Source organism: Atheta coriaria, unplaced genomic scaffold (assembly GCF_025399875.1).
Source record: "Atheta coriaria isolate IRGN ID8LTWV9N9 unplaced genomic scaffold, Caltech_Dcor_3.1 hic_scaffold_7_pilon, whole genome shotgun sequence".
NCBI lineage: Eukaryota > Metazoa > Arthropoda > Insecta > Coleoptera > Staphylinidae > Dalotia > Dalotia coriaria.
The window spans coordinates 5,339,583-5,359,308 of NW_027045449.1; the positions used below are offsets into that span (position 1 = coordinate 5,339,583).

Consider the following 19,726-nt stretch of genomic DNA (forward strand, 5'->3'; position numbering starts at 1 on the left):
TTCATTATTCCGGTAGAACTTTATGAAGTAATACTTGTTGGCATGTGCGCGGCTATGCTAGCTATGCGGCTATGCAGGACTTACGCTGTTTCAATATGGCGGCACGTATTCTGTAGACTTGTAAAATATAAACTTGTATTCTATTGATAATAAATAAATAATAAGATATATTGACTTCTTTGATTTGTGTACCTCTTCTATCATTTCAGGAACAGGTCTCTAAGAGAGTTCCCTCTCTCAGGGGATGATCCCCACTATAAAAATTGTTAAGGTATCCTGTATGATTTGTGTACTCCTTCTCTCATTTCAGGTACAGGTCAGAACTGGTAAGAATATTTTTAAGTGTCCCCTCTCTTGAGGCGGCTTAAAACTTAGAAATATTTGAACAAGACCTTATAAGGATTGTCCTTATAAGGAGTTCCCTCTCTCTGGGGGTGATCCCCCACCATGAAAATTGTTGATATGCCTGAGTATTTCGGGGATGAAGCGCAGAGACATCGTAGCTGTAGGATGGGCCGGGAGCATTGGACACATCGAAGCAGTGGACTGTCTAACGACACGGGCCAAAAAATTTAAAAATCTGATTCTCCCCTGTTCTCTTTCTTCTATCTCCTCCTCTTCTCTACTCTACTCTCTGTTCTCTTCCCTCTCTCTTCTCCTATTCTCTACTACTCCTTCTTCTATTTCTCTGTTCCTCCACTTGCTATTTCTCATATTGCCTTCACTTGTATTTCAATTTCTCTTATATTTCTTGCAGTTGCATATATGCAACCCAAATATCGCCTGTTATTTTTATATTTGAGAAAAATGCCTTCCATACCTGAGATTCGATCCGTGCCTACTAACATGCCCGCAGGTGCACGTATCCACTCGACCACCGAGTGTTTTTATCATTGTTATTTGATTCTTCTATTTATGTTTCTACTTTACTCAACTTTTTAAAAACAACAACACAAGTTTTAGCTTTAGCTATGTTCCACTCGCTCCAAGCGCATAAGATTTATATGCAATATGACTTAAGACGTCAATACTGAAAACAACAAAGGGGCTACCACAAAAAAATAAGCATGAGATTATAATTTTACATTGTGTTTTATTGACAACAATAATAATAGATACGTTTCTTTAAATAGAAAAATATCGACAGCTAACAAATTCGAAAGTAGTAAAAACTTGCCTTAAAATACTCGCATCTCCAACACTTCATATATAGATATTGCAAACTTCATTCGTGCATTCACAAACTTCTTGTCTGGGCATCAAAGTTGTGCATTTGCTGGAATTAATTATACATCCAAGTTATTCTTATGTGCGAGACGATAACTGAATGCCGACGGACACGCGCGCACATGTGAACTGAGAATTAATCCACGATTGATAAACACAACAGCTTGCAATCACGCTTGTAAAACCCCGGTCACCCCCGATTCTGGTATATGCCGTCGATTGCTTAATGAATATAAATCAATTTACTTAATTATGATCTGAAGTAACAGGACACGCGCACCGCACTCGACGTCCGGAATTGAACTGCGTGTGCAGCAAAATGCATACAGCCAACTGCGACAACACGAGGTCACTATCAGTATTACGCGATATGTTCGCTGAACGCGACAAAAAATTGTTTGCATACAAGCCTCGCGCGTATAGATCTTTACTATGGATGCATAGAAGCAGCGCCTGTTTTGGTACTACTGGCGCACTAGGCAAAATTTCTACGGCGCCCAACTGAAAATCGAGTCAGGAAAACGTGCGAATTGCGAGAAATTTGAGAGTGATGTATGGGCACTTCCCGACCCTAGACGATGACTGAATATAGTTCATACCATTAAAGAACTCTTCCTCTATCACCTGAAGCGAACAGAATTAAAATCGTGCCAAGAAAACACAGGATACAGACCATTTTCCACAGCAACTTTTCAAAAAAGGACAAAAAGTGCTGAAGTTTGAAAGTGATTTAAGGGTACTTCCCGACTATTGAGGGTGACTGCATGTAGTTCATACCATTAAAGAACTCTTCTTCTATCACCTGAAGCAAACAAAATTAATATCCAGTCAAGGAAACGCGAGATACATACCATTTTCCAAAGCAACTTTTCAAATATGACAAAAATTGCTAAAGTTTGAGAGTGATTTAAGGGCACTTCTCGGTCCTTGAGGGTGACTGAATGCAATTCACATCATTAAAGAACTCTTCTTCTATTACCTGAAGCAAGCAGAATTAAAATCCAGTCAAGGAAACGCGAGATACAGACCATTTTCCACAGCAACTTTTCAAAAATGACAAAAATTGCTGAAGTTTGAGATCGATTTAAGGGTACTTCCCGACTATTGAGGGTGACTGCATGTAGTTCACACGATTAAAGGACTCTTCTTCTATCACCTGAAGCAAACAAAATTAAAATCCAGTCACGAAAACGCGAGATACAGACCATTTTCCATAGCAACTTTTCAAAAATGACAAAAAATGCTGAATGTAGAATGTAGTTCATACGATTAAAGGACTCTTCTTCTATCACCTGAAGCAAACAGAATTAAAATCCAGTTAAGGAAACGCGAGATACGGACTAATTTCCACCGCAACTTTTCAAAAATGACAAAAATTGCTGAAGTTTGAGAGTGATTTAAGGGCATATCCCGGCCCTTGAGGGTGACTGACTGCAGTTCATACCATTAAAGAACTCTTACTCTATCACCTAAAGCAAACAGAATTAAAATCCAGTCAAGGAAACGCGAGATACAGACCATTTACCACAGCAACTTTTTAAAAATTACCAAAATTGCTGAAGTTTGAGAGTGATTTAAGGGCTTCCCGACCCTTGAGGGTGACTGAATGTAGTTCATACGATTAAAGAACTCTTCTTCTATCACCTGAAGCAAACATAATTAAAATCCAGTCAAGCATACTCGAGATACAGACCATTTTCCATAGCAACTTTTCAAAAATGACAACAATTGCTGAAATTTGAGAGTGAATTAAGGGCATATCCCGACCCCTGAGGGTGAATGAATGCAGTTCATACCATTAAAGAACACTTCCTCTATCACCTGAAGCAAACAGAATTAAAATCGTGTCAAGGAAACGCGAGATACAGACCATTTACCACAGCAACTTTTTAAAAATTACCAAAATTGCTGAAGTTTGAGAGTGATTTAAGGGCATTTCCCGACCCTTGAAGGTGACTAAATGTAGTTCATACGATTAAAGAACTTTTCTTCTCTCACTTGAAGCAAACAGAATTAAAGTACAATACATGGTCGACGGATGCACGCGCGCCGCACAGAACCGTAAAGTAATCCCCGATTGATACACACAACCGTGTACAAACTCACTTGTAAAATACCGGTCACGCCCGTTTCCAGTATATGCCGTCGATTGCTTAACGAGTATATATCAATTTACTTAATTATGATCTGGAGGGACAGTACTAGTGGCGATGAAGACGCGCATCTCATTCGGTGGATGGAATTGAACTGCGTGTGCAGCGAACTGCACCCAGCCAACATCAACAACACGAGGTCACTATCAGTATTGCGCGATACGTTCGCTGAACGGGACAAAAAAATTGTTTACGTACAAGCATCGCGCGTATATAACTAAACTATGAATGCATAGCAGCGCCTGTTTTGGTACAACTAGCACATTAGGCAAAATTTCTACGGCCCCAATCGCAATCAAAAATTGCTGAAGTTTGAAAGGCCCAAATATGATAAAAATTACCATAAATAATTAAATCCATTTACGTGCATTTCTCGACACTTGATAGTATCCGAATGTCCAGTCAATTCTGTAACTTTTTTACCATAATCAGCTTAAATCATAATTAAAATCGAGTCAGGAATTGAAGATCAATTTAAGGACACTTCTGGGCACTTGTGAGTGTCTTAATGCAATCCATACTACGAGTATACTACTACTCGTATACTAGCAATCTGAAATAAACAGAATTAACCTTAAGTATAGGAATCGCCAGATACAAATCGTGTTTCATCAGAAACATTAACAAATTACAAAACTGCTTATTTTTCATAACAATCTTAGATTTTCTTAACCAATGACAAAAACCGACTGCCATCTTTCTTATAAAGCAAATATATAATCCAAAGTAAAAAAAATTAAATTTCTGCTATTATATTGCAATTTGTGCAGGTTGCAAACTGCATCAAAAACTCAAAAACAAACAATTTCACAAGAAAAGCGTGCGTATAACTACACTCTTCAAATTTTCGCACACTACTCCTGTACTACAATTAATTAATCCCCAAAATAAAACAAAGTATTAAATTGCAAAAATATATATGTATGTATATTATAAACATTTGACAGTAGGTAGGTCAATATACAAAAAATAAATAGCTATATCCATCTTGATCACAACATTATCATAGTTCCATTCATATCACTCAGTCAAATAAATCGATCTAGTAATGTTCGTGATGAGACGGATGATCGGCATGTCCCGAATAGGTGACATCAGCATTGAATCCATTGTGCTTATCAGCGGTGTAATGAACAATGCGAGTCCTGCCGTCGGGTTGAACCAGCTTGTAGTGTCCCTTGACAACATCGCCATCGCGGTGCTCTTCCTGGGACTTCATGTCATGCGTGTGGTGATCTTCAACGCCATATTTGAATTCATACTTGGGATGATGATCGTGATGCTCCTCATGGTGGTCATCGTGATGGTCATCGTGATGGTCATAATGAGCTACTTCAACGCTAGGTTCTTCGTAATGATGTTCCCAATCGTTTTCATGAGCTACATAGTGATGATCAACATGATTATCATAAGCATGATGATCATCATGGTCGTGGATATCGTAGTGGTGTTCATTATGGCCATCATGATGATTATCAAAGTGTTGGTTGACTGAGGCGTATGATGTACCATGGGGAGCACTCAGTGCACATCCCAAAATGGCGGACAAAACCACAATCTAAATAAGCAATAGAATATAAAATAAATGTTACCGTTAATTAATTTTTAACTTACTTTCGCAAGCATGTTTATTGCTGGAGTTGTTGTTGTTTGAAAGCACAAATGAATTGTGAATGATTTCTGGTCCTACAATTCCAGTTTATATACTCTAAAAGTGTAGCCAAAATGGCATATGGATGTGGCAGTTACGTTTATAATTAATTGTTATTAGTAAAAATATTGCTGCTGTCTCTTTCGTTACGTTACATAAAACAATATGAAATTGTACTTACCAAATATCAAAATTTGCTAGCAGTGTCCAAGTTCTATGTTAAAACATGCCATTTATAATGGCTTGAAACTATTTTTAACATGTAGAACAACTAAAACAGTAATTTAGTGCAATATATGAAAGTGATGGACAACATTTGGGCAATTTAGCAAAAATTGCAGCTTGTTACATTATTTTTAGCTCAAGTTTATTAATTTCGGCGAAATTTAATTAGCTTGTGTGTTGCATATATTATTTCTTAACTAAAAGATGTATATCAAATTTTAAACATTAATTAAACTTTACTTTAATATATAACTTAAGGTAATGAAGAAAATAATTATTTTTGAAACATTAATAAATTTTTCTTCTTTGTATTTCGAGCTTAGTTTGTGACAGATTACATTGGAACGTCGATGAATACAAATCAGAAACATTAACGACCTGAAATGCGTGTAATCGAATATTGAAAACCCCCAAACGAGTCAAAAGAAGAAAAAGACAAAAGACGTGCGACGCATTTGAAATCAGACAAATTGCAAAGGGGAGACAATGTTTTGCTTTGTAATGTGTTTTTCCGTGTAATTTTGCAAAATATTCAAATTTTACATCTTTACTTATTCATTTTCAAAAAAATAAATAAAAAGATAATAAAAACGTAATATTCTGTTTAATAAACAGCATTTGATGATAATTTGAAAGACCTATTATCATGATTATCAAAATTTAATTGTTATAGTTGTCATTTGCACTGTTCATGCAATGCGCACACTGTCCAGTTAAATTTAACGTCCGTCTAAGGATGTTGCAAACGACAAAGTGCGCCAACGTCGAACGATGCAAGCAATTAAACACTCCGCAATGTTCGGCCAACCATTATCTTCCCAGCACAGCAAGCTGGTTGTAGTTTTGCTTTATTCCCTTTACGCTCTCTGGACGCTAACATTTAGGGGCATTTAACACTGTTAACATGCAGTTAACACTGTGGGTTGTGCTGGACGTCGACACAGATTACCATCGTTTATTAGCGTTTAATAATGTTTACTGGTCAACTATAAACAATATCTAACACCAGCGACAACAGCTGTTAATTATTTTAGTGTTTAGTGCATCTGTAACACAATAAATCAAAATATTTAATTTTCATGTAATGCATCTTGGCTGTACACTCATAAAATAAAACTTTTCGTAAACATTTATTGGAAATCATCGGAAAGTTTTAGTTTGTAAATTATTTCAGTTTTATCCTATTGTGTTTGTATAGTTTGGAGTGAGATTAAAAATATTTATGCGCGTACATTAGATGAGACACAGACGATGCGCAAAATCTATGCAGAAAAAAATGCGCCAGTAATCCGCGAGCGGAGATTACGCTCAAATGCGAGACAGTGCATTGCATCGTATTGCATATTCGTATTATTCGCATTATTCGTCCCGAGCATATTCGAACATTTTAATAGCGGAACGCAGAGGAGCGGAGCGAAATCGTGGAATGGCTCATGGCAAAACGCGTTCGCGAATGATGCGAACTGCGAAGCAATCGCAATGAATCGTCGGCGCGCTCGACCCAGCGTTTATCGCGCGCCGCATCAATTCGACATATTTATGCATACGTCTAGTCTAAAACCTACAGCCCTCATCTTAAATATTCCTACATATGTGTTGTATTTAAACTTTAAGTATTTTCATTTATGCATGTCAAAGAAGATTTATTTTTATTTCGATTTAAATTGCACATAAAACTCATGTTTTTAACTTGAAATAAACTTTTGTCTAATTAAGTTAATTTATTGCATGTTACATTAACATTAGAATTTTCTAATATAAATGTACGAATATTCATAGTTTATTTGTGTTTGACTGGCGTCGACCGATCGCACGAAAAACAATTCAAACCGCGCCAGTCTGTTGTCTGCCACATAAATGGCAATATTGCTCTATTTTATAACCAAAAATATGGCGAGCAGTAGAGGAGTGGCGGCACGGCGCCGAGGGCAGCAAGGCTAGGGCGATTGATGCGCCGCGCCGCCGCCTCACACCCGCCGGCGGCATATGCTGATGCTAGAAAGCTCGTGGCTACACAACAAGCAAAATAACAACCCAATGCATCGCAGATCGCGGTACAACGGAATATGAGGACCCAAACTGCGGCGTATTAAGCCGTTCTTAGGGGGGCGGCTGTAGTAAAGCATTATTAACTTATGACAATAATTTAAAATTTTTATTTTAGTCTAAAAATATTAAGTATTCACATTTGAAAATATTATTATTAAACTTTTGTAAAACTTATACATTTAATAATTATCGTTAAACTTTTAATTGTTGTTCTGCAATTACCCATCTTCAAGTCTTCTAATCCGACATCATTCGGACGTTTTTCGGTATTTGCATTTTGGCACGCTTTGGTACTTTCGACGAAATTACTTCTTTGTTAATAACATCATTAGAAAACGCAATTCGACTTAATTGCTTAATTAACGGAATCATTACAACGTGCAAATGTAACTATTAAATTGTCACGTTAAAGTGTCTTACCATGTAGTTAAAAAAGAAATCAAGAAAGTACACTAAACGTAAGTTAGGTTGTCTAACTTAAAAGTTAAAATATAATAAGTTATAAATAAATGCATGACCAATCCTAACAATGATGCAGAATTAAAATAGAAAACAAACGGTTATTATTATTACATGATAGTGAAACTATATTTATCATTGACCTTGTGAAGGTTGCACGCGTATACAATGCATATTTACTTAATTAGAATATGAATAACTAATATGTTGCGTAAAACGAGTATTAAACAATGTTTAAAACATTGTTTTTCACACTTTATTACTCCATGGGCATTGATCCTGTATAGTTTTACGTAATGAACTTCTATCTAATTTGGCATTCTGCAGAATATCTTTAACTTCCGTCATTTTGTCATCGGATAAGTGAGGTGAACGTGCAAGAATCCACAAGAATTCTAAACAATACTATTTTGTATTAACTTATCAATTATTTTATAGGAACTTACGCATATTTGTAGAGAGTATGCCAGGTAAAATATCAGTACAGCTCCAGACAATAGCATAATTATCATAATCAGTCCCAATCACCCAGTAATTGCCTTCAGGACTTAATGGAAATCTAACCAGGAGTTTACCTTCATTTTTAGAAGAATCAACAAAACGTGCTACACCTTCTATGCTGCTATCAGCGTTAGCAATTAGTACAATTCCACTGTTAACAACTCTAATTCTATTCTCATCGATCAAAGAATAATTTGCTCGGACACAATCCATATTAAATTGGAAAATGGCTTCGTATCGTGCTTGTTCATACCAAATTCCAAGATACTATTCATCAATATAACATAAAATAAAATTTAAAATTGTTTGTAAATTTAGCATAACTTACTCTTGATGCATCAAAATCCTGCACAATTTTCACATCGTAGTTTTTACATTCTCCACTTGAAATTTGTTGACTATGCACTTGAACCAAAATCAAACAAGTTACAATCACTGTATATATGTTATTTATGTTCTTCATTATCTTTAAGTATATAGTTTAAGTTAGATACTTGACAACTGAATATTAATTGGCACTGCTCGTGTAATTTTATAGTCGGTGAAGTGCAGCTTGTTTTCCCAGTGGCGGCTCGTATACTCGTAGATGAGTGTTTTGTTTGCCGAGTGCGGATGAAAATATACACTAAAATGACTACGCGTGAAAGGTTGTCATAGTTCATCATTCATATTGTTGTATAACTAATAGCAGCCTTGTAACCGCACAATTCGTTTGCATCCTTTACGTTTAGGTCAAATATATTAATTAACTAATAGTACACTAATAATATAAATCAGTGTGTTAACCTATTTTAACTTTCTATTCTATTCATACAAAAATCATTCAATAGGTGATAATGTTATATTATTAAAATTATTATTTTACACTATAATACTCGTAGAAACATTGAATTGACTTAAACTAAATATTTTTAATCCATGGACATTGATCCTGAATAGTTTTTCGTAATTTGACCGCAGCTAACTTTGCATTTTCTAAAATATCGTCAACTTCCGCCATCTTGTCTTTTGGTAATTCAGGAGTACGTGAAAGAATCCACAAAAATTCTATTGTAATGAAAGAAATAATAAATAATAACGTGTTTTTGATGTTTTTTTCGTTTAAAACTTACGTATGTTGACTATTTGTAAATCAGTACAGCTCCAGACAACAGAATAATTATCATAATCTGTGCCAATCACCCAATAATCTGCAACTGGACTTGAAGGAAATTTAACTTCCAACTTGCCTTCGCTCAGCGATGGATCAGCGAAATTAGCAACACCTTCAATACTAACAACCTCACTAGTACTCAACATTATACCATTGTTAATAACAATTATGTTTTGTGCATCACGCAGTGAATAATTTGCAGTAACACAGTCTAAATTGTATTGGAAAGAGGTTTCATAACGAGCTTGTTCATACCAAACACCTAAATACTTTAAAGGAAAAAAATTACTGAGGAGTAATAATTCTAATGATGTTTAATTAATAACTTACTCTTGAAGCGTCAAAATTCTGTACAACTTGAACCGGATAATCACTACACGTTCCAAGAGATAATTCTTGACTTTGTACTTGCACCACAACCAAACAAGCAGTAATAAAAAGAAAATTCTTCATTTTGATAAGTTTTAACAATATTTTAAGTACAAAACTTGTGAACTTGTGTTTTCAACTGAGGATCAATTAAATTCAGACCAATTTATACAGGTTTTTTTGTTATTGAGAACACCTTATCACACGTGTTTAGTGTTTTATATTCTTATCTATCTATCACAACTTAAAAACATACCGTTTTTTCTTATTCAAGTAGTTTTGTATATTCTGGAATTCATTACATTTATATTCTACTCCAGAGGGTGGATTACTGGTGCACACCCACTTCTTGTGGTTGTTTTCCTCGTGCGCCGTAATTTCAAATGCAAAACGCAATAATTGTCACTTTCGATTGTGCTCTCGTTTGTTTACGCGTTCGCATTTCCGTTCCCGACTAGCGTTCCAGCTCACCATCCTCTCCACTGTCGGTCTACGGCTGTCCACCCACGCGCAAGATGGATGTGTGACCTCTTCAACCTCGCGAATTTTCGAAATGTTAGAAAATTAGTAAACAAGACATCCATACTAGGTTTAGGGAAACTCGGCATGCTTTACGTTAAGATATTTTATGTTGTGAATGTTATTTTGTTTCCTTGTCTCATGCTAGGAATGTTTATTTCTTATTCTAATTGTATTTGTGAGCGGTTAATCTTGAGAACTCTTACATTATAACAAACAGAATGATACAAAACATGTATATAAATTAATATTTTGTCAAATTTATAATTATATAAATATCATTTGTGATTGAATATAAAAATACAGACAAAAATGTTTTTAATTATGAGTTTTCTTATTTTATCACTCTGTATGTTATCTAAAACGTCTATAATTTGTAAAACAAAACAAGTCCTATGTCTACGGCAAACATTTTGGTATTTTAGCACGACATTTCTTGCATGTAATACTTGCAAGCCAGATGCATCTTACTTCCATATCTGTTGGGGAAGCTACGCGCCCATTGCAACCGTGAGCGTCCTGCCGGCGTCTTACTTAGTCCGATCCACTAATTTTAATCCTTTAATTAGAATTCCGTTCCGTCGCAGTCGGAGCGTCGCGCATTAATAAACATAACAACTGCGAGAGTTGCACCGAGCACAAACACCGCAAGAAAACGAAAAGGATGTCAAAGGAAAGCAAAGGACGAAACCGGGCGAGCAGCGGGGGTGACGCGAGATAGGAAGGAGTCGAAGATATTTACATGTCGTGCATCTGCTAACAACCCGCACTCTTGCCGGGCACGGCGCGCGCTCATTAGCGAACGAAGCCTTTAATTTCATCCCGGCCTAGACGCAACCGAGGTCGCGCATGCAGCGGCAAACATCCTGCATATCCTGCACATTCTCCATATTATTCACATGTGAGAGATGACTGTGTGTGGATATGCTAGCGCACATGGGGATTTGCTAGAAAGAAAGGCTTTTGCGTTTAGCGTACGGCGAGCATTGCCAAAAACGGATGCACTTATGCATATTGTCTCTTCGTATATTGCGCTAGGTACGTTTTCGGCCGTATTACTGAGCTATTCGTTTCGATAATGCAACGCGGAAGTTTACATTAGGCATATACAATATGTTCAAATAATTAAACATGCCTAAGATTCATGTACAATGAAAAAAACAAAATATTAACTAAAAAAGAAAATGAATCTAATATAATTTGTGTATGGAGATATGTTATGTATGAAACATCGATGCAAATTGTGTTGCATAACTTAAATATAAATCTAGGCAAATTTAAACCCTCAACATCACTTCACCATCTAGCGATGTCGGTTTTAACTAAATAACCACGAAAACTTAATGAGAATTAATGATTTCCTGTTTTATTTTGATTAAACACATGGTATGACAAATGAATATATATCCATCGATAGCCCATATTAGGATAAATGCAGTAAACGCATAAACGCATCGTTCCGCCGAATCGTGCGCCACTTTGACTTTAAGCCTGAATCCCTGAGTATTCCTGCCTATATCCTTTGCAACATCCCCTCTCTATGACGCATCCTGCACATGTGTGAAGTAGTGTGCGTCCACTGCAGTGTGCAACTTTGATATGCATGCACATTACATACATGTGCATAGAATCGGTGTGCGAATGCGACGGTTCTGTCGCTCGAAAAGCTCGCAACGCTTTGGAAAGCAGCCAGACGCCGCCAGAGTCGTGACGCCGCGAGCCGCCAGCGGCAGTACGCGCGCGGCGCTCGCCGCCTTCGCGCGCGCTTTCGCCGCTCCCACAAACAAAAATTCTACTCTCAAGAAGATCGCGACGATCACGTTGTCAAAATACAATTCAAAATACAAAATACGTAAACTTACAAAGTTAGGAATTTCATAACATAATTATGATAAACTAAAACTTATTTCATTAAAAATTATTATGAAATTATAAGCCTGGGATAATAAAATTTGTTAAGAAAAAACAAGTTGAAGAAGACCTTCCAACGATGGACAAATGGTCCACGAAGGACAACGAAATAAACAACATCTTAATTAATATGTAACAAGGTCGGTATTTGTATAAAAACAGTTTTCAAATGCATAAAAATTGATTGATTTGTTTTGCAAATTGATTTCTAATTTTGCAAATCATGTCTATGATTCATGATTATTCAGAATATGCTAGATAATTTTTTTGCTCGTTTCAAATAATCAATCTTCAATATTATAAAACGGCTGTATCAAAAATTCCAAGATTATTTCAGGTCGTTTTTTTGTTTTGCTTGTCATTTAAGTAGTTTGACCGCGGTTAAATGCGACGAAAGACGTTGAAGTCCGTGTTCGCGTTTTGCATTGCGCCTTAGCCACTTTAGGGCTATTAATAAGTGAGAAAAGCTCGCGGACTAAAAATAAGTCGCGACTAATTAAACTCGCCGTGAGGACGCGCGGAGAGATCCTCAGATGCTCTCCATTAGTTTGAGTGTTTTTTGCGTTTTCTAATACTTTAAATTTCTACGTAAAAAAATAGATATTTTTATTTGAGATTTATTACATCGAGATGTTTTGCATGTTTCATGACTCGATGAACATGATTTATGTAATTCGACGCTGCATAATCGCACAATAATTCAGTACAATCGTTGATTAAAACTTTCCACTGCATCGATAACTGTCGTATTGCCGGCGTGCATCGATTGTATTCGTTTTTGTTTTGCGATAGTAACGGCTAAGAAGGCTGCAAATCTTAAAAATTAAAACCGGCGCGGTCCGAAAAAGCTAATAATTCATAGCGCATTAAATCAAAAACGTGGAAACGCCACGCCGTTTGTCGCTATAAAGCATTGTCGGCGTTCGGGGCATTCGGGGTGTTCAGGGTGCGCATTCGGATGAGGGAGAGTTCACGGAATCGTAAAGCCGGTGCGACGCGACGCTCTCGAATCGTAAGATACTGTCTGGTGGTGGGCTCGCGCGCGCTAATATTGCTTTAATGCCAGCCAGCGTCGCGTTTTCGAATCGCGCGGCATCGCGCCCGGGGCGAAAATAAACCAAATTTGACGCTCGGATGCATCCGCCGGCTATAAACTTAACTTTTGCGCGCGCGCCCGATGCGAAATGGGTCAACGAATCGTAACTTTTAACCTCTTTCCAGCGCCTTTTTCCTTGCGGATACGAATGTGCGTTGGGTTGCGGCTCAGCGTGTGGTACGCATTCGTCGCGAAGGTCGAGGAAACTTGAAATGAAGAAAAAAGTGCGGAATTTATTTGTTACGAAGCGCGCGCGACATGGAAGCGCATTAAAAATATTTAGAAAGATAAAAAACAAGAAAACAAAACACGAATAACTTACATGAATGTTTTTATTGGTGATTTTTTTCGCTTCAACACTTTTTGTTGTCTCGAAGAGTCGGAACTTATTCAGTGTCACTTTAAAGTGACAGGGCGATGTGTAACGAACTGGAATAAGAAGAAAACTGCCTTAAATTGAATGTTAAACACAAATTTACCCAAAAATTTGGTTGATTTTAAAAACAAGGAAAGTTTACTAATATTATTTGTTAGGGCAGAAAAAAATTAGTAAGATTCAAGTGAGATTTTTGTGCTGATGAAGTGCTTTCACAGCATGCGCAATTTTCGCTGACAAATTTTCGTCTTTTTCGGCTTGTTTCGTTTTTGCCACACCGCTTGATAAACTGCGGCAATCTGAAAATTCCCAACACGTTCGCATCAATCCGGCGCATCGGGCCATCAGACACGTCCGTCGATAAATCAATCAGCGCATTAATTCCATCAGCATTTCACTGAACACAACCATGTTAACGCTGTGTTACATTTTGTAATACATTCTGATTGAAACAACTTCCACAAACCAAACAAAAATACCAATTTGTGTACATTGCATTGCTTCACTTCATTGCAGATGTTAATAATCAATTATTACTATATTTTTCATTTAGTTTTGTTATTGTTTACATTTCAAAGTGTTCCAATGTCAAATTTGTATAAAGTTTGGAAAGTCTGGAGCGTCAGCCACGCACGTTTTGGCATTCGCACTTTATCCACCGAGTGTGACCGCAATTTACACTACTCACACGTTCGGTGAATGAAAGTCAAGTGGAAATTGCATCAATGGGTCAATAGTCTTTGGCAGCAGCTTCTTTGGCTCAGCGTGTCGGCGTGATGATCTTGTGGGCACAAACGCACGCCAAATCCACACGTGGCGGGCGCGCGACGTCACGACGCGTGCCGCAACGTAAACCCGGGCGCGTCGCCCGCCGCCGAACGTAAATGCGTAAACGATAAATCGGAAGCTCGCCTGCCAAACGCGACGCAGCGCGTCGCCAAGAATTGATTTCCATTTTTTCGTGTTAGCGCGTCGCGGATTGCACTTGGAGGAGTCGACAGCCGCTCAGCTGATTGGGAATTGAGCCAAACGTGTAAGAAGGGCATCTCCGGACGTGTAAATTATACTTTAAGTGGTCAATTATACTTTAATACAAACAATTCAATTTATATGCCAAGGAATTCATTAGGTCTATCTTCAAACCAAACATAACCATATTTTTAATATATGCAACCAAATGCACAAAAATAATTTTGTAATAAGTATTACTTCTTTTATCGCAACACTAAAATACTACACCAATTGAATAGACCATAAAATACCTGCTTAGACAGTGTTATCACAAAAAACGAGCACGGTCTCAAAAAAAGTATCGAAATTGCAGATGTATCGAGTTTCCCGCCGTCTTCCGCCTTCCTGTAGCCGCTTTATTGTCTTCCGCGCTCTCATACTCTAATGTTCTGAAGTCGCCCTAGTCATTTCTGTAAGTTAGGAAGGAAACTCGCGTTGCTCGACGACGATAGCGCCGAGACGGTCGAGATGCCCGCGCCCGCCCGAGAGATAAAAGCCGCGCGGGCGGCGGAGGTAAAAAACTATAAAAGACGAAATAAAAGCGATTACAATTTAGGAAATACATCTTAAATTTATCGACGCCGGGGACGCGCTCCGCTCGCCTCGCTCCGCAGTGCCGCAGTCAAACTGCAGTTTATAAATCAGATGAAATTGTGTCTGAGTGCGCCACTACAATTTCGCCTGGACAAGTTGGCGATAGTTTTTACGTATTTTCAATCGTTACTTTACCCTATTTCAATGTTCACATTCATAGGTTTATATTAGAAATTAACATAAACGTGAACTCAAAACATATGATATGCAATACAAGTTGCCTACATTAACAAAGTGTTTATTCATTTGAAACGGTTGAAGTCATCGCAAGTATTACGCAAACATTTTATTAGTTTCGGAGACAATAAAAAATAGGAAATAAAAATATAAGCGTAAAAGTGGACCCGGAAAATACCAACAAATATTCGTCCGCAAATGCGGCGGCGTTTACTCTAACCGCTCGTCCTGTTTCGTCCTCGCTTCTTATTTTCTTGTCTTCGCCCCCCGATTGGAAGTCGGAAACGAGGATGCGAGCAAACGGACGAGCGTTTTTGGTCGACGCGCTCGATTTGCTTCTCTCGCGTGTGTTTTTATTTCTTAGTATTTCGCAGTGGCTCCCGTTTTCGATATAGCAGATATCTTCGGACGACGCCACAAAATGACGGGAAATATGAAAAATACCAGGAATGCTGCTTCCACGCGCATGATGCAACGATTCAGAAAATTAAATCTAGCCATGTGACCGCGAAATAAAGTAGATATAAAACAGTGGAGAAATGTTTGGAAAACTTTTGTGAAAATTTATGTTTTTGCAGTTATGAAAGTCAAAACTATCATCTTAAATCAATTTAATTTCCAAAATAATATTTTACTATATTATAATCTTGACCTATACGTATACTATCGTTTTTTAGTGATTTATACAACACTGAAGGTAGTACAAAAACGCGTTTGCACGTTTGGTACACGGCTCACCTAAAAATAGTTTCAGCTCAACTATAATTAGTGCATTGCCATCGCATCATCGTCCGCCATAAAGCAAAACATGTCACTACATAAAGTAAACACAATAAAAACTAAATACAGCAGTGGAAAATATTTTTCGAAATAATATCGATGAAGTAACTTGAAAACATTCACTAAAAACTAAAAATTTATTGACGTTTAAAGTCGCCTGTGTGGCAATCGCAATAGTCAAGCTCAAGCACGGAACGCAGCGGAAATCGTAGATTAAAATGGAAAAACGCCCCCGGATTCTCTTTTTCATCCCTCACACTCCGCAAGCCTCAAGAAACCGACGACGCATTCTCTCATCTCGCTTCTTGTTTCGATCTGTTCTATTTGTCCTCTGCGCATAAACATACTCGAAATATCAACGCTCGACGCATTGTTTCTTTCTTCTTATGAATATAAACATGAATACGTTTGTGATAGGGGGTGGGAAGTTAGCGTTGGTGATAAACAAACCGACCCGCATAACCGAAAGGCAATCGCCGACTCAAAAACATCGAAATTCTTGCAGCAGTGCGCGATGTGGAATGCAAAATGTGCAATTGAAATGTTGAAACATTGAAAACTTCCCTAGACGAAGCGCTGAAACCTGAAACATCTTTGGAAACTGCAAAAGCGCACAGCGTTCAAAGTCGCAAAGTCAAAGAGCACGAAGAGAGGGTTGAGACCAAGGTTTGGGGTTTGGGGAACATGGCCCCGGACCGGAACACAACATGAGCACACAAAACACGCAAAAAGACAAGCTATAATTCTTGCATGGTCATCGAGAATATTTTCTACATCGTATAACTTTTAAACATACCAACTGTTCAAAGAATACATTTAAAGTGTGTGGTTTTTATTTTGTTTCAGAATAATTCTATCGTCATCTGATCCACAACGTTATCTGATGACTTCATGGACTAGATTCTCTTGGATAAGTACTGGAACGCCGTTTGCTCATTTTGACCGACGTTGACCTTCGAGCAAACAGCGTTTTTGCTTCGTTTTGTCGCAATCCACGAAGTAGTCTTTGAAGTTGCCTACACTCCGCGTTTGGTTATACGCTGTCGCGTCATCCAACATGTCCGCCGTCTTCTGATCAAAGGCCGCGTTCATTTGCGACGCGACGACGCGAAACTTGCGCTAATTCGCTTTTCTATGCCGCAGCACGTACTCGGTCAGAGCGGTAGCGTTTTCACCTCATTTCCTCGTTTCCTCGTTTCGGCGTGGATCGATTAATTTTCGCAAGGTGGACGAAACATTTGTGTCGCGGTTTCGTGCACTTTCACACGTCGCTGAAATCTTTCGATATTTTATTCAACATTATGCTAAAGTTTGTACATATAAAATAACTTATCTAAATAAAATAACGAAATATTTCTTGAAACGAGAAAATAACGAAATTAAAAATAAAATAAAAATCTAGGCTTTTAATTTCACGAAAAAATAACACTTTGTTTTCGAATTTGAAGTAAGTACTGTTATTTTGTTTTATAATTATTATTATAAACGTATTGATAGTCTCGGTTTAAATTTTTGTGATTTGTGAGAAATAACCATAAGCCACTTGAAAACCCTCTGATAAAACTAATGTAAAAACGATTTGTAGCGATTTAACTTAACAATATTATATGATTAGAGAGTATTGACCGGTTCTAGACCACTTTCTTGCATGTACGATGCAAAAAAAAAACAAGAAATTGTATTTTCAATACGAAGGCATTAAAGAAAAAAAACGTACAACAAAACGAAAAGCAAAGCAATAACTTTGATAAACGTCTGAAATTTGTAGGTTATGTACAAATTGACACTAAGAAAACCAAAGATATACGTAACTATATGATTATCTAAATGAAGAAACATGTACGAGCAAAACAAATAAATGCTTTATGATAAATCTGCAGTAAACGCAAAACTAGATTAAGCTTTGACATTTTGATTATGGTTGTAAATTCGGTCGTCCAAGTCCAAGTCCAAAAACGGCCTACATTTCTATAATAAATTGACTATAAATATGGAGCAAAAGAAGTTGCATACGATTGCATGCGAAGAGTACGACGAGCCAAATAACCAAATAAGATGCAACCAGTGCAATTATATTCGCCAATAACTCAAATTAATAGTCATTTTCGGTGCCAACACAGTCTAACAATGTAACTGCTTGTATCGCATACAAAATGAGCGTTAAAACAATAGAAGACATGATTAAACCCATTAAAACTCTTCAAAATAAAGCAATGGTGTTTTTTCAAGGTCATTTTAGTTTTAGTTTGATTGTCACACAGACAGTAAGCTTCAAAATTCTCGGATTCATAAATACATTCGGCTAGTGAGACTATGATAAAATTATAAAAGAAATACTAAAAGCTAAAGAAATATTGAAGATTATTTAGCTGAGTAGCGTATTTACTAGCGCCCTCTCTATACACAGGGCCCATAGCGGATTTAGTGGCCTTTCAGTGACTATATTACAGTATATTAAAGCATAACTTAATAAAATATTTAAGATTATACGAATATTTACTGAATCGAACACCAAAAAAGAAAAGTAGAGTACGTTTAAGGCTCAAAATGGAGACTGTCAAAATGTCAAACGTGTAAAATATGGACAGCTAAAGAAACTTTGAGGAAACTTTGAAGAAAGGTTTTGTAAAATGTATTTATTGAGATTAAAAGGGCGCAGTTTATGTCCGAGATATAAAATAACACACACGCATACATAACCTACGAGTATATTCTTATGATGACAGTAAGATTATAAATATTATGAATTATACTCTTTCTTCTTCTATATTGGAATAAAATGGTTTAAAAACTCAAATTTTCAAAGCCATTAATATTTTTTGCCATATTAAAATCCTATTTGTGTCACGATAAACTGCGAGGTTAGTTTGCAACCCATTAAGCAGTATCCATACGTCCGCACTTGCGGCGGAATGAAGATCGCGACCTTCCTCGTTTGCGGTAATTTCATTTGGGCCACCCTTCTGCTTCACCCTCCTTTCGCATTGCTCCTCGGCGCTCTTTGCGCGCTCGGCGATAAAACGCTAAAATCTTTCCCCTTCATCAAGCAATTCGGCGGCTCCGGCTTGGTGAAACAAAAAAGGATCGAGGCACATAAACAGCTTCTGTCTTCGACCACGATGGGAGTTTATAAAGAAAACCACCCAGCAGCGGTAAGGGTTTTCCGGGATGCACATTAATGGCCGCGTTCGAGTTTTTCTTCGCCAAGGGCGTGGAGGGATGACCTCTATCTCGTTCACAGTCAAGCGACCACAAGCGAGTAGGCAACCAGCATGACGCATGACACCATACCGCCATGCCACTAGCGCATTACGACGATATTTACGACCATGAGAGCTGGACGGGAGTGAGTGAAATCGATTTTTCACAATTTCGTTCATCTTCACGTGTCGTAAGCATGATGTTACTTAATGGGATTCACGCAAAGTATAATGCGAGTGAGCGAGCTGTTCACTGAATATTCACCCCATACTCG

At 37.5% G+C, this 19,726-nt stretch overlaps 2 protein-coding genes and 3 long non-coding RNA genes across 5 annotated transcripts in view; 1 reads left to right on the forward strand and 4 right to left on the reverse strand.

Annotated features, from left to right (window-relative positions):
- Positions 1 to 1,073: 1,073 nt before the first annotated feature.
- LOC135795696 (uncharacterized) lies at positions 1,074 to 2,384 on the reverse strand. Its single transcript, XR_010549118.1, has 4 exons — positions 2,256 to 2,384; positions 2,079 to 2,206; positions 1,901 to 2,029; positions 1,074 to 1,851 (listed from the first exon to the last, which is right to left on the reverse strand). It is a non-coding gene; the product is annotated as an uncharacterized lncRNA (long non-coding RNA).
- A 48-nt stretch (positions 2,385 to 2,432) lies between these two features.
- On the reverse strand, positions 2,433 to 3,288 carry LOC135795697 (uncharacterized). Its single transcript, XR_010549119.1, has 3 exons — positions 3,098 to 3,288; positions 2,569 to 2,696; positions 2,433 to 2,519 (listed from the first exon to the last, which is right to left on the reverse strand). It is a non-coding gene; the product is annotated as an uncharacterized lncRNA (long non-coding RNA).
- Positions 3,289 to 4,327: 1,039 nt separating this feature from the next.
- The window catches only part of LOC135796340 (histidine-rich glycoprotein-like), a 45,215-nt gene continuing 29,816 nt past the window's right edge, over positions 4,328 to 19,726 (reverse strand). The window contains exons 2-4 of the mRNA XM_065308327.1: positions 13,636 to 13,742; positions 4,995 to 5,302; positions 4,328 to 4,938 (exon numbers count right to left, since the gene is read on the reverse strand). Of these exons, the coding sequence (XP_065164399.1) occupies positions 4,423 to 4,938; positions 4,995 to 5,006 (528 nt within the window). The 5' untranslated portion in view covers positions 5,007 to 5,302; positions 13,636 to 13,742 and the 3' untranslated portion in view covers positions 4,328 to 4,422. The remainder of the gene's footprint in view (positions 4,939 to 4,994; positions 5,303 to 13,635; positions 13,743 to 19,726) is intronic.
- LOC135795467 (apolipoprotein D-like) lies at positions 8,014 to 9,871 on the reverse strand. Its single transcript, XM_065307151.1, has 5 exons — positions 9,749 to 9,871; positions 9,378 to 9,687; positions 8,594 to 8,670; positions 8,211 to 8,532; positions 8,014 to 8,159 (listed from the first exon to the last, which is right to left on the reverse strand). Exons 1-5 carry the CDS (start codon positions 9,869 to 9,871, stop codon positions 8,014 to 8,016), a joined length of 978 nt encoding a protein of 325 aa, XP_065163223.1.
- Positions 11,973 to 19,048, forward strand: LOC135796341 (uncharacterized). The gene is made up of 2 exons (XR_010549312.1): positions 11,973 to 12,357; positions 17,098 to 19,048. It is a non-coding gene; the product is annotated as an uncharacterized lncRNA (long non-coding RNA).

Coding starts and splice junctions, on each gene's coding strand:
- LOC135795467 (XM_065307151.1), bottom strand. CDS start 9,871: ATGAAGAATTTTCTTTTTATTACTGCTTGTTTGGTTGTGGTGCAAGTA. Junction 8,533..8,593: donor AGGATTTTGATGCATCAAGA/GTAAGTTATGCT, acceptor ATTGATGAATAG/TATCTTGGAATTTGGTATGA. Junction 8,160..8,210: donor CATACTCTCTACAAATATGC/GTAAGTTCCTAT, acceptor AGTATTGTTTAG/AATTCTTGTGGATTCTTGCA.